The sequence below is a fragment of the Pelodiscus sinensis genome, unplaced genomic scaffold (genome assembly GCF_049634645.1).
Source record: "Pelodiscus sinensis isolate JC-2024 unplaced genomic scaffold, ASM4963464v1 ctg190, whole genome shotgun sequence".
In the NCBI taxonomy this organism is placed as follows: Eukaryota; Metazoa; Chordata; order Testudines; family Trionychidae; genus Pelodiscus; species Pelodiscus sinensis.
Genome location: NW_027465820.1, coordinates 37,458 through 52,066, shown reverse-complemented (window position 1 = coordinate 52,066; position 14,609 = coordinate 37,458). Strand labels below are relative to the sequence as shown.

The following is a 14,609-nucleotide window of genomic DNA, read 5'->3' as shown; positions in this document are numbered from 1 at the left end:
CTGCCAGTCCTGGAACAGAGGTGCAGGCAGCTCCCTTCTTTCAGGAATCTCTGCTCAGCACTAACTCTACTCAGGACTTGGCTCTGAGGCAGAGAGCAGTCTCCCCTACTGCTTCCTGCCCTCTTCCCAAAGCTGCCTCTTCACAGAGCCTTGAGCCACCAAAACCTCCCACCGCTGCAAGCATTTCTTCTAAAACTAACGCTTGCTTGCAGGCTATCAAACTTGGAAGACGGCTTAACAGTGTCACCTGGTGACTTTGAGAGCTTTCTGAAAATCCTTGGAGAGCATTTGTCACTATAATACTTGCACTGGCAGCGGTTCCCAACCTTTTCCAGGTGGGGACCCATTTTGACAATCCAGGAAGACTTGGTGACCCAGGGCAGTTCAAAAACCGGGGGAGGAGGGAGGGCAGAGCCACCTGGGGAGACACTCGGCGACCCTTTTGAAGTGTAATGGCGGCCCATAGGCTGGGAAATCCTGCGCTAGCAGGACTGTTATGACCAGAACTAGAGGTGGAAACATGGACTGCTCGTGTCGCTTTTTTCAGCATTGCAAGGGTTCTTCCTGCGTGGTGGCCCATCCTTTCAGGCAGTGTGTCTTGTCCTTGCTGTGCCCGTCTGTGGCATGGCACAGTCTTTCAACGTGCTAATGGAAATCTGCCCTCGCCCCCCTCCAGCTTGTAGAACATGACTCCCTTTGGGTTGAGGCCTGTAACCCTTGAAGTCCGTGATGAAATGTGTATTGACTTCAGGGGGAGCAGAACTGGGCCTTGAGTTAATGGGCTAGCCACAGTGTCTGTTCCATGTGCTTGGCAAAGCTGTGCTTCCCTTGGCCTTAAACTGGATCGGCATTTCCTCCTCCTCAGGATAATGGGCTGAACTATAAAATAGTGTCTGAAGGTAACTCCAAGGAAGGGGTCATTATCATTTTCAGATGCATTTTGTCTTGTGAAGTTTTTCTCACCCTGTGGCTTTTTTTAACTTCTCCCGAATGCTCAGACTCTGTGTCTGCGTCAGAATTTGGTTAAGTGCATCGAGAACCTGGAACAGCTGCAGACTCTCAGAGAGCTGGATCTCTATGACAATCAGATTCGGAAGATTGAGAACTTGGAGGCCCTGACAGATCTTGAGTGAGTATCCAGTGAGGAGGGAATGACCAGGACTGGGGGGTGATGTAGTAAACGTGGCTCCAGTCTGCAGGCTTTCTATAAAGTGGCTGTCAGGCCAAATGTATCTTTAGACATTTCAAACCCCTTAACTACACAAGCTGCACTCTCTGCTGTAAACTCTTCTCGAGGAGATCCGTGTGTGAGCCGCATGCAGGAGTGTCTGACCTTCTCATGGGCATTTAGGCCTTACGCTAACCTGGTGCAATTACTCCGGGTGCATTTGGGAGCAGGAGAAGGCTGACTGTTAAATTCAAAAATGAAATGCACTAGAGAGGTGTGGCCGGAGCGGTGCTGGGTGGCATTGGACTTCTCCTCGAGAGAGGAGTGGTTCTGTGGTGCCATTGGTAATAGGATTTGCATTACAGAGGTTGCCTCTGCCCCACGTGAGATCAGAACCCCGTTGTGCTGGGCACTGTACAAATGCATGAGACCCTTCCTGCCCTGAAGAGCTTCCAGTCTAGCTAAGCAAGGAAGACAAAAGGCGACACAGCTTGTTTTATAAGCTGGGCTTATCGCTTAACGTTAAGCTCCTGTCCCATGTATCGGATGCAGCAGCGTGGGGGTGGGAGCGGGAGCCAGCTTCTGGCACACATGGGCTCCCAGAGAGCCGGCTGCTGTTGCAGGTGCATATAACCATGTAACCGCTGAGTTTTTTAGCAGTTCCACAGTTACCTGCTTTTTTAACACCCCTAACTAGAGACTGTCTTGTGTGTAAGAGAGGTTTTGATCTGGTGCTTTTCAGAAGGAATTCCCATAGGAACTTACTGGGTTGGGAAAGGCATGTTGTAATAGAATTTTTTACATTGGAGGCCGAAATGCTGCTGTTGGATTAGATTCAGGTGATGATGTGAAAGTGTTGCCAGTTCTTTGTTTCTTCCGACCCTGTTTTAAGTAGGTATTGAATCTCATTTGGCAACCAAAATGCCATTTCTGATTCACTGTAGCTTAGTGTGTTAACAGTGCTCCAGGCTATAGGAAACTAGTTTTAGATCTTTCCCCCATGTATGCAGCTGCCCGTTTCCATGGTCTTTCTCTGCTCTTGCCTTGAATTGATGAGGCCGTTGTTCGCTTTGCTTATGGCAGGATCCTGGACATCTCTTTTAACTTGCTGCGACACATTGGAGGACTAGACCGGCTCACCCAGCTGAAAAAACTCTTCCTGGTCAACAACAAAATCAGCAAAATTGAGAACCTGAGCAACCTACAGCAGTTACAGATGTTGGAGCTGGGATCCAATCGAATCCGGGTAGGCAGGACTGCACTACTCATAGCAGAAACAAAATGAACAGCTGCTATATGTGGGGAAAGTAGACGGAGAAGCAGTGGTGGCTGGGTTGCCTCAGTTGTATCTAAGCAGCTGAGTTGGGGGGAGGGATAGCTCAGTGGTTTGATCACTGGCCTTCTAAACCCAGGGTTGTGAGTTCAGTCCTTGAGGGGCCAGTTAGGGATCTGGGGCAAAGCTGTCAGGGATGGTGCTTGGTCCTGCTGTGAGGGCAGGGACTGGACTCAATGACCTCTCAAGGTCACTTCTAGTGCTATGAGATAGGTTTTGCTCCATATATTATTATTATAATATTATCTGTGGAAGGGACGGAGAAGGAATGGACGTGCTGTTAGAGGAAAAGGGGAGTACCTGTAATATCTGCTATGCAAGATTTGGAGTGGGAGGGAATAGCTTAGTCTTCTCCAAATTCCCATCCTTGCTCTCTGTCCTTTGGATACTCCCCAGTCCTGTCTCCAGAGATGAGGTCAGAACCAGCCTGGAAAGGGAGCAGCTGCTTGTCTCTTCTGTCTTGTTCTGCGTACATCTTAGAGATGGAAAAGCTGTGTCCTAGTGGAACTTGTCTGAGACAATCCAACCGCGCCGCTTTCCTTTCATTGTGGCCTTCTCTGGGTGCGTGTTAGCTCTCATCGAGCGGATTTGACACAACCAAAATGGTCCATTATTTGTTACAGGAAAAGAAGGGAAGCATCTGAGGTGGGGAGAGTTCTTGATGATTTTTTAACCATAACTACTTGGAAACATGTTTCTCTGCATGGAACTAAGGTGCAGTTCTCTCCCTTTCCCTATGGTTGGCCTTTTCCTTAGGCAGAGCGTTAGAGTGGACAGGGCTTGGCTTGCGTGTTAGTGGATAGCTTTGCTTTCACAGCTAACAGAGAGCCCCTCTAATTCTCCCCGGCGGAGGGAAAGGTGACTGTGTGGGGAATAACACTGCAGCATTGGGGCTGCAGCCAGTTACGTGACTGAATCTTGGACTCTGCACACACTTTGCATTGGGATTTCCAGAGATGGCCTGGAGCGACAGGCAGGAATCCGGCCAGCTTAACTCATTGTATGGCTCTTAATCCCTGCCATGGTAGGTGGGTAAGACTAGCTTCTATCCCGCATCTAGGGATGTGTGGGGCAAGTTGAATTAGTCCCAGGTAGAGAAAGAAAGATGTCCTTATACTGACAAGGGAGCAGCCAGATCCTGTCTGCAGGAGGGATGTAAGTGACTAGTCAAGTAGCCAACTGCCGGATAAACCTAGGCTTATTGGATAGTTGAGACACTGCTCAACTAGTCGCTCCCTCCCCTTGCTGCAAGGGAAGGCGGACAAGCAGGAGCCAGTGCAGGGGGACCTGGCTTAAAAGCCAGTTCCCCCCAGCGCCATCTCGGTTTGCGGGTGAGGGGAGGTGGGCAGGGGAACCAGAGGCACAATGGGGAACCAGTGCGAACCAGAAATCAGCTGTCTCAGCTTGCCCCTCCTCGGTCCTCCACTGTGCCTCTGCTTTTAAATGTGGTGGAGCCGGGCGGCGGGGCCCCGGGGGGCTAACCTCCCTGCAGTTTAAATGTGGTGGAGCCGGGCGGCAGGGCCCCGGGGGGCTAACCTCCCTGCAGTTTAAATGTGGGTGGAGCTGGGCGGCGGGGCCCCGGGGGGCTAACCTCCTGCAGTTTAAATGTGGTGGAGCCGGGCGGCGGGGCCCCGGGGGGCTAACCTCCCTGCAGTTTAAATGTGGTGGAGCCGGGCGGCGGGGCCCCGGGGGGCTAACCTCCCTGCAGTTTAAATGTGGGTGGAGCTGGGCGGCGGGGCCCCGGGGGGCTAACCTCCCTGCAGTTTAAATGTGGTGGAGCCGGGCGGCAGGGCCCCAGGGGGCTAACCTCCCTGCAGTTTAAATGTGGTGGAGCCGGGCGGCAGGGCCCCGGGGGGCTAACCTCCCTGCAGTTTAAATGTGGGTGGAGCCGGGCGGCGGGGCCCCGGGGGGCTAACCTCCCTGCAGTTTAAATGTGGGTGGAGCTGGGCGGCGGGGCCCCGGGGGGCTAACCTCCCTGCAGTTTAAATGTGGTGGAGCCGGGCGGCAGGGCCCCAGGGGGCTAACCTCCCTGCAGTTTAAATGTGGTGGAGCCGGGCGGCAGGGCCCCGGGGGGCTAACCTCCCTGCAGTTTAAATGTGGTGGAGCCGGGCGGCAGGGCCCCGGGGGGCTAACCTCCCTGCAATTTAAATGTGGTGGAGCCGGGCGGCAGGGCCCCGGGGGGCTAACCTCCCTGCAGTTTAAATGTGGTGGAGCCGGGCGGCGGAGCTCCGGGGGGCTAACCTCCCTGCAGTTTAAATGTGGTGGAGCCGGGCGGGGGAGCTCCGGGGGGCTAACCTCCCTGCAGTTTAAATGTGGTGGAGCCGGGCGGCGGGGCCCCGGGGGGCTAACCTCCCTGCAGTTTAAATGTGGTGGAGCCGGGCGGCGGGGCCCCGGGGGGCTAACCTCCCTGCAGTTTAAATGTGGTGGAGCCGGGCGGCGGGGCCCCGGGGGGCTAACCTCCCTGCAGTTTAAATGTGGTGGAGCCGGGCGGCAGGGCCCCGGGGGGCTAACCTCCCTGAGTTTAAATGTGGTGGAGCCGGGCGGGGGGGCCCCGGGGGGCTAACCTCCCTGCGGTTTAAATGTGGTGGAGCCGGGCGGCAGGGCCCCGGGGGGCTAACCTCCCTGCGGTTTAAATGTGGTGGAGCCGGGCGGCAGGGCCCCGGGGGGCTAACCTCCCTGAGTTTAAATGTGGTGGAGCCGGGCGGCGGGGCCCCGGGGGGCTAACCTCCCTGCAGTTTAAATGTGGTGGAGCCGGGCGGGGGGGCCCCGGGGGGCTAACCTCCCTGCAGTTTAAATGTGGTGGAGCCGGGCGGCGGGGCCCCGGGGGGCTAACCTCCCTGCAGTTTAAATGTGGGTGGAGCCGGGCGGCAGGGCCCCGGGGGGCTAACCTCCCTGCAGTTTAAATGTGGTGGAGCCGGGCGGCAGGGCCCCGGGGGGCTAACCTCCCTGCAGTTTAAATGTGGTGGAGCCGGGCGGCAGGGCCCCGGGGGGCTAACCTCCCTGCAGTTTAAATGTGGTGGAGCCGGGCGGCAGGGCCCCGGGGGGCTAACCTCCCTGCGGTTTAAATGTGGTGGAGCCGGGCGGGGGAGCCCCGGGGGGCTAACCTCCCTGCAGTTTAAATGTGGTGGAGCCGGGCGGCAGGGCCCCGGGGGGCTAACCTCCCTGAGTTTAAATGTGGTGGAGCCGGGCGGCGGGGCCCCAACCTCCCTGCAGTTTAAATGTGGTGGAGCCGGGCGGGGGGGCTCCGGGGGGCTAACCTCCCTGAGTTTAAATGTGGTGGAGCCGGGCGGCGGGGCCCCGGGGGGCTAACCTCCCTGCAGTTTAAATGTGGTGGAGCCGGGCGGCAGGGCCCCGGGGGGCTAACCTCCCTGCGGTTTAAATGTGGTGGAGCCGGGCGGCAGGGCCCCGGGGGGCTAACCTCCCTGCAGTTTAAATGTGGTGGAGCCGGGCGGCAGGGCCCCGGGGGGCTAACCTCCCTGCAGTTTAAATGTGGTGGAGCCGGGCGGCAGGGCCCCGGGGGGCTAACCTCCCTGCAGTTTAAATGTGGTGGAGCCGGGCGGCAGGGCCCCGGGGGGCTAACCTCCCTGAGTTTAAATGTGGTGGAGCCGGGCGGCAGTGCTGCAGCCCCCTCCCTCCCCATCGACTAATAGATGGAAATTCCATTGTCTACTCAGTTAGCTGATTATTGGGTTTTAACACCTTTCGTCCACAGCAGACAGTCTCTTCTAACCACTCAAACACGGGCGGGAGGGAGCCATGTTCGTCTGTAACATTAAAACCGCCGCCGGTCCTGGGCCCCTCAGAGACCAGCACACACACATACCTAGCTTCGTGAGCTTTCGTGGGAAAAGCCCACTTCCTCGGCTGAGCTTGAACGGTGGGAAAGCAAGCTCAAATGTAGGCACACAGCTTTCAAGCCTTTACGGTGGAGGTAGGTCATGTCAGACTAACTTCCAAAGCTTCCCTGCAGTAGAGCAGAGCTTCTCAACTTCCACACAGGCCAGGTGGCAGAGCGCCGGCTACCCAGACCCCCCATCCGTGGGTCCAGCTGGGAGTCCGGGCCCCCTAATCCCAGCTTGTGGCTGCCATGGACCTCTGGAGCTGCTGGGGTCAAGCTGGGCCTGGCTGGGCAGCCTTTAGCACAGCTAGGCCTCTGATAAGTCTGACTTCTCCGAGTGCCCTAGCCAAGGTAGCTAAATGCTGCAGCACGGTGGTGAGTCCCCTTCCAGGCAAGCACAAGGAAATAACTCCTGTCCTTGCTGGATTTTAGGCAGTAGGAACCTTTGAGGGCTGTAGCTTTCTTTGGCAGCGTCATTTGTGCCATGTGCTCTACAGCAGGATGCATTCCTGGGGATAAATCTGTCGGGAATCCTTTTGAAAGTTCATGTTCTAACAAGGCCATGTCCATCTTTTGGTGCTGGGGCTTTTCTGGCTTGCTGGCAGAGGGTGAATTAGAACAAATAGCTGGAGCACCGGGATTTTCAGCCAAGTGACAGACGCCTTGCAGAATTCTCCCTTGATTTCGAGTAACTCTCCTTTGTGATTGAGCAGGGAAAAAGCTGCTGAGTCTCTGGTAGTGCCATGCTCAGGGTGGGGAAGTAAATGTATTTTGTGTCATGCTGCGTGTGGCTTGTGGGTTTTGAGGCTGGCCTAAGCCCAGTCCAACAGGCATTTGTTAGTGGGTGACCTACTTCTTATGTCTCCCATGTGCACTCGTTCTAGAATAGTCTCACTAAAGCAATCGTCTCGTCTGTTGCTTTACAGAGAGCGAGCCCCTCCCTCCTAGTCTCTTCTCCTTGCATATGATGGGGAAATCTCGCTCCCCTGGGGTACAGAGCCCCCAGAAGGGTTCGAGGCCGGAGGTCAAATCAGTGAGGCAGGAAAGAAACTTAGAAGAGAAAACTTTATGATGCATGCATGCAGGCTGTCACTTCCAAGAGTGAAGCAGCAGCCCTGACAGACAGATTCAGGTATCCTTTATACAGAATGCTTAGACAGCTCAGTTGTGGATTGTTCTTCTTTAACATATCAAAGTCTCAGCAGAAGTACTTTGAGACTTCTGTTCACCCCAGGAGTGCTAGAAGTATGTTTTTACAGTACACAAAGCCACATGAGAACTTGAGTGGAGGAGTCTACAAGGCAAACTGTGACAAAGATAAGGGTTTACATGACAAATTGTGACAGACTAGGAGTATCCATGAATTTGAGATAGTCATTTGTAAGAGTCTTTGATTAGAGCTAATTTGATTTCTCTCTGTTACAGGGAGAGAGGCCTGGAAAACTTTTTAACCCTTACAGCAGTTTTCTTTTAGAAAGTTATGATTTCTGCACAGTCTCCCCTTAGACACAATTGGAGTTATTTGATTTTTCTCCCACAATTCCCCCCTTTAATACTCCTATTGGAGTATTACTCAAAGTTATTTTAGACATTCTTAAGTATTCTTCTTTTGCTAGGATTAATTCTTATCTTAGAGGGAGGTTTTCTTTATCAGTTGGGTAAATGATCCACTGCCCATTCACCCCCAGATCTTTACCAGTGCCAATATTGCTTTTAAAACATAAGGGAAACATAAGGGAAGCATTCCCTGATGGATGTAATGCTTGAGTAAGGGGAATCCCTGAGGCAATCAGATTTTTATGCCAAATCTGCCTGTTCCCCCCCATGACTATGTACTTCTGGCACAGTGTTATCATTCTGGGCATCTACCCACTCCCGCTCTCCTGTAGAGTACTGACTACCAGTAGATCTGAATTTTAGGGGTCTGGTCCACAGGGAGGCAGGAGTTGGGATAAACTGTAATGGTAAAAGGCCTTCAGAGCCTTCTATAAGCTGTTCACATATCCAACAGTCACTTGTATCACTTGTATTGGTGAGGGACACAACCTTTTGCAGGGCTTCCCAATAAGGGTGGGGAAAGTTATATACTAAGGCTATTCTGACTACTAAAAGAAGGAAAACAATCCCCATCTTATTATAGTATCTTAAGTCTCTAAAGTAGAAAGGATAATAATAATATAGTAATTAGCTAGCAACTAGCAAAGCAGTCTCTTTTAACTAAACTTAATCAGTTAGTATTGTTTGGCTTGCCTCTGCAGGCACTCTTCGAGATTTCGTAGTCTCTTAGTTCACTCAATACTGGAATGGATTCCCCTTTGTGAGAGCTACAGGGCGCCAGGCTCACCTGTAGGTCTTTGCTGGTACAGTCCTACCTCTCAGGTTGTACCTCGAAGCTCCTGGTGGAGGCCGGTTTGGTAACAGTCTGGTTTGAGAGTCTGCCGCCTCGGTCCGCTGAACCTCGTCCTCAGGTGATTCCTCCAGGGAGGGGTCCTGGGTGACGGGGTCAATCAGCTCTGTTGGATCTGCAGTTCGGCGTACATGACTTGCGTGGATCCACGAGCGGCGCTCCTTCACCTTTACTGCTGTGTGGGTGATGAGCAGCAATTGGAACGGTCCTTCCCACCGGGCTGTCAGGGAATTCTTTCTGCGATGTTCCTTCACGAACACGTAGTCGCCTGGTTGGATGTTGTGGCACGGCACATCAGTAGGTGCTGGGAGGGCTTCCTTTACCTGCAGGTGCAAGCTCTCCTAACCGTCATTTTATGTCTAGGTTTCTTCTTTCTGTGTGGCTGCTAGCCTGTGGGCCTCCTGCAACATTAAACTGCTTACAAATCACACATGAATTAGATATGAATTAGATATTCTTGAGACAGCTTCTAGGTGCATGCCTGGGGCGTACCATTGTTTTGGGATTTGTGAGGCCACCCCCCTTTTGCTCATGTGTGTCATTTGATGAGACACCTGAGCAAGCTGCCGTGTGAGAGATTTTTGGGGCAACTGGGCAGCCATCAGGTGCACCCATTATCCCAGCTGGGGATAAGGAGCAGCCTGCTTTCTCCCAAAGGTTTTTCTCTGCAGGTTGAGCAGCTTGCTGTAGTTCTATCAGGTCCTGCAAAGAAACAGGGAGGGAAAGAGAGACCAGAATCTGAAAGGGAGCCAGAGGTCCATGTGCTGCTGCACGTCTGGCCGCTGCATCAGCATTCCCATTACCCAGAGAAACAGGATCAGTGGCACCTGTGTGGGCCGGGCAATGGGTAATAGAAAGGGATGTGGGTAGCTGAATAGCATCAAGGAGTTGGGAGATAAGGGGACCATGAGAGATAGCAGAGCCAGAAGGGGTAAGGAAACCTCGTTGTTTCCAAATTTGTTCTGTGGCATGACAGACAGAGAAAGCATACTTTGAGTCAGTATAAATGGCAGCAGACTGTCCGGAAGCTAAAAGGCAAGCACAAATTAAAGCGATGAGCTCAGCAGACTGAGCTGATTTGATTTCTGGAAGAGAAAAAAAACCTTTAAAACATTATTATCTGAGACCACTGCATATCCAGCCTTTAGTTTACCAACTGCATTTCTTTTACATGAGCTATCAGTATACAATACAAGAACTGCATTTTCCAGCAGTTGAGCAGACAAATCTTGGGGAGGCTTTACACAGTGCTCAAGCAATTCTTCACAGTTATGGGTATGTGCTTTACCAGTAGAGGGTAAAGGAGAAAAAGTAGCTGGGTTAAGTACATTACATCTTTGAATTACCACATTTGGGGAAGAGAGGATAACATTCTCATACAGGGTTTGTCTCTGAACAGATAGGTGCTGAGTGCGGTGTCGCTGTAAGAGAGCAGAGACAGCATGAGGGACCTGTAAGATAATGCTGTGGCCTAATGTGACAGGTTGGGCCTTTTTAAAGTAATTCAGCAGCAGCTGCAACAGCCTTCAGACAAAGTGGGAACCCACGGGCTACTGAGTCCAGTGTTGCAGAAAAATAAGCTACTGGACGAGGTGTGTGTCCAAGGGGTTGACAGAGAGCTCCAGCTGCAATTCCATCCTGTTCATGACAAAACAGAGTAAAAGGCTTGCTATATTTAGGTAAGCCCACTGTGCAGAAGAGTTTTAAGGGAAAGGAAAGCAGATTCACATTCTGGGGACCAGGTCACTGGGTCAGGAGCTAAGATTAAGAGTAGAATAGTAAGGGGCCTGGTGAGTCCAGAAAAGTTAGGAATCCATTGTCTGCAATATCCTGCAGTACCCAGAAATTTGTATACCTGACTTTGGTGAAAGGGTGAGGAATGAAAAAAACTTGAGATTCGCTCAGGTGTTAACTGGCGGCCATCTCCTAAAAGTAAATGTTCCAAGTACTGAACTCTTTGTTTTACAAATTGCAATTTGGCTTTGGAAGCCTTGTGACCCTTATTAGCAAGACACTTTAACACATAGGAGGTATCAGTTTTACATCTTTCCTCAGTTTCACTAGCAATTAACACATCATCAACATACTGAACTGCAGGGAAGAGAGAGAGTTAAGGTCAGCTTTTTAAAAACTGAGAAAACAGAGTAGGGCTTTTACAATAACTTTACAAAAGCATGTCCAGGTTAATTGATGACCCTGAAAGGAAAAGGAAAAGAGAAATTGGGAATTCTTATGCACTGGAATAGAAAAGAAGGCAGAACATAAATCTATTACAGAAAACCAGGTTAGGTACTACTGGAAATCTAGGGATTACAAACTTATTAATGGCTCTTAGGTTTTCTTCAAATCTATAGATTTGCTTTTTCACAGGTAGTACAGGTGTATTACATGGTGAAGTTGTATAAACAAGTATCCCTTGTTTAAGGAGGGAGAGATTACAGGCTTAATGCCCTCTTGTGCCTCCCTAGCCAATAGATACAGGGCTACCCTTGGGAAAGGCTTGTTGTGTCTGTATGTTATTTGCACTGGTGTTGCAGAGGCTAGCAACCCCACTTCATTCACATGGGCTGCCCACAATGTCTCTGGGACTTCTGAGAGGTCCAGGAGGGGTGTATGTCCTGAGGTCTCATCAGATTCCTCTGAGAGTAGTAATGCCATCAAATTTGGAGCCTGATAGGGGGAAAGGTCAACAAATATCCCTTCCTCTCTACAGAGAAGGTTTGCACCCAATTTACACAACAAGTCACGTCCCATAAGGTTTACAGGAGAACAGGGAGATAACAGGAAAGAATGTTCAGCTGACAAGGGTCCAAAGCGGGGTGGGGGTGCAGATGGCACATCTGGGGAATCAAGCTGTTTCTTTAGAGTAGCCAATTCTTGCTGCAGCTTTTCAATAGAATCTTTTTTGCTAGCCATAATGCTCTGATTATATTTTTTTTTTACTGCCACATCCTCCCAGAGGCACCAATATTCCATCTGGTTAGGATGTTTTTCCTCGAGGAAAACTCTAAGATAAGCAAGCTTTTGTAAGTCAAAGTTCTAATTGTCATGTATTCTGGGAATTCCCCTGAGTATAGCCATTCCAAATGCTCAATAATTCCTTAAGTCTCCTTAGTTTCAAACCTGCAGGCAATACCTAGCTGACTGATCATCTGAGACAAGGGAGTCCCAGGCTGTGAGAAACCTTTCCCCTCAGTAGGAGACAGACTTGAGGGAGCAATCTTATCCATGTTAGCACTGTCTTGTCCAAGGACAGCGCAGGAGCCCAACAGTACTACCCTCCCCAAGGATAGTACAGGCGTCCAGCAGCACTACCCTCTCCAAGGATAGTGTGGGAGTCCACACAAACTGTCAGCTTCACTCATACTCCTTATGTGCCGGGGGAAACCGCCCTTGCTTTCAGCAGCTGTGCAGTGACACTGACAGCACTGGTGCGGCTGCAGTCCCCCTCCGGACTTCACTCACTCAAAACCATGCGCTTGGACTCGCCACCAATCAGTCAGCAACAACAACAACAACAACAACAAAATCCAACCCCTATTTGGCTATACCCAGTGTTTTCGTTTTAAGTTTCCCTCAAGCCTCTTAACAAAAAAAAATTTTAAGTAAAAGATGACTCTTACCGCCAGCCGGTCCAGCTGGTGACGAGAACAGGGAGGCGGACCGGGGGATTTTAAATGGATCCCTTACCCTCCAGATGCGCGCTGTAGTCCGTTCCCATTCCCCGTCATCAGCCTTTCCAACTGGAGTTCCAAGCCATCCCACTTCTGACACCAAATTGATGGGGAAATCTCGCTCCCCTGGGGTACAGAGCCCCCAGAAGGGTTCGAGGCCGGAGGTCAAATCAGTGAGGCAGGAAAGAAACTTAGAAGAGAAAACTTTATGATGCATGCATGCAGGCTGTCACTTCCAAGAGTGAAGCAGCAGCCCTGACAGACAGATTCAGGTATCCTTTATACAGAATGCTTAGACAGCTCAGTTGTGGATTGTTCTTCTTTAACATATCAAAGTCTCAGCAGAAGTACTTTGAGACTTCTGTTCACCCCAGGAGTGCTAGAAGTATGTTTTTACAGTACACAAAGCCACATGAGAACTTGAGTGGAGGAGTCTACAAGGCAAACTGTGACAAAGATAAGGGTTTACATGACAAATTGTGACAGACTAGGAGTATCCATGAATTTGAGATAGTCATTTGTAAGAGTCTTTGATTAGAGCTAATTTGATTTCTCTCTGTTACAGGGAGAGAGGCCTGGAAAACTTTTTAACCCTTACAGCAGTTTTCTTTTAGAAAGTTATGATTTCTGCACAGTCTCCCCTTAGACACAATTGGAGTTATTTGATTTTTCTCCCACACATATCCCCAGAGCACTAAGCATTTTTCCCCTGTTACCACAGTGGGAGTTTGCAGTGAGGGACAGGTTGGAGCTCCCTGGTCCAGCACTCTCGGGGCCTGAGTGGTCCTAAACAAGGGTGTTTGCTGGACATGGGGAGGGCCAGGCCTTGGGCTCTCCAGGGACGACCCCCCCCTCCCCCCCGGCTGGCGTGCTGCCTCCTGGGCCACAGATGTTGCCAGACCAGAAAGTCCTGGACCATGGAGCTTCAACCTGTAGCATTGGCTGCAAGTTTTCCCTCTGCTGAGCTGAATTTGAGGGCCAGGCAGCTCAGGCCCTGGAAGAACAGGGCCAGTGGCAGGGCTCAGGCTGGGATGTGTAATAGCCCAAGTGCGGTTTTATCTGTCCGGCCACATGGCACGTCTCAAAAAGCCTTTTCAATTACGACACCCTCATTGCTCAAGTCTGCTAACCTGAAGATCTAAGCTACTTCGGGGTCCTTGTCTGGCTGATCTGGTCTATGCCTTGGAGGCACCGGGAGAAGGGAGAGGATGTGGAAAAGCAACAATAGCATCTGGCACCTAATCCGAATGGAACATGCACATTTGCTGAGGTTATTTATGTGCTGAAGTTGGTTTTTTGTTTTAAAGCCTGCCTGTGTCCCCTCTTCTTAGAGCCTCTTGGCACCCCTGCTGCACCCCTCTCAGCCTCTGCTCTCCTGGACACCTCCACTTAGGAACCAAGATACAGCTCTTCTAGCACCCAGAGGAGATTCCCTTCCCCGCCCGCCCAGCAGTTCGGTAGCTGCATGCTGCACTAATAGTAACGTGACACATGGATAGTACTTCCATCTTCAAAGCGCCATCTCATTGGGAACTAAACACCCCATGGACCAAAGTCCTTATTCCCCACGGGCTGAATGACTTGCCTCAGGCTACACATCACAACGGCCGAGTCAGGAGTTCATAGCTCCCGCTCCTGGCTCGTTCCATCAAAGCCTGATGGAATTTGTGCTGCTCCTGGCCCCCCAGGCAGGCCCCATCTTGATGGGTTGGGTGTTGCCAAACCACGTGGGGTCGCGGCTGTCAGATGAACGCGGTAGTTAATGGGACGTGCTCTTGGCAATACTGGAAATGTTGCCATCCTTAGAGACCTTGTTAAAAGCCAGTCCAAGGCCGATGGCGTCCAGACTCCTTCGGTTGGGCTGGCTGGCTCTCGTGTGCTTGTCTTCAGAGAGTTTTCGAAATGGACTCGCTCGCTCTTTGCTCGGGAGGAGGTGGGTTAACGGCTTCTGCTCTCTGAGAAATTGCTCCTCAGACTGGTCAATTCCTCTGGGGATTAGAAAGAGAACTGTGGCTCTCCTGCAGCATCGGCTCTTTCCCTAGACTGGTGCCCCTCGTTAGGCATGCCGGGCTCCCTGACCGAGTGTTCTCAGGTGGGGGGTGAGACCCATCAGGACTCCACCCCCACTCAGGCTGGCAGGGGGCATGGAGCAATTGTACCATCAGAAGAGGTTTGGGAACACTCCTAAC

At 51.5% G+C, this 14,609-nt stretch overlaps 1 protein-coding gene across 3 annotated transcripts in view; it reads left to right on the top strand.

Moving 5' to 3' along the window:
* PPP1R7 (protein phosphatase 1 regulatory subunit 7) overlaps positions 1 to 14,609 on the top strand; it is a 34,958-nt gene that overhangs the window by 11,678 nt on the left and 8,671 nt on the right. For all 3 annotated transcript variants that reach the window (XM_075914549.1, XM_075914548.1, XM_075914550.1), the window contains 2 exons: positions 999 to 1,129; positions 2,252 to 2,414. In XM_075914549.1, coding sequence (XP_075770664.1) covers positions 999 to 1,129; positions 2,252 to 2,414 — 294 coding nt within the window. The remainder of the gene's footprint in view (positions 1 to 998; positions 1,130 to 2,251; positions 2,415 to 14,609) is intronic.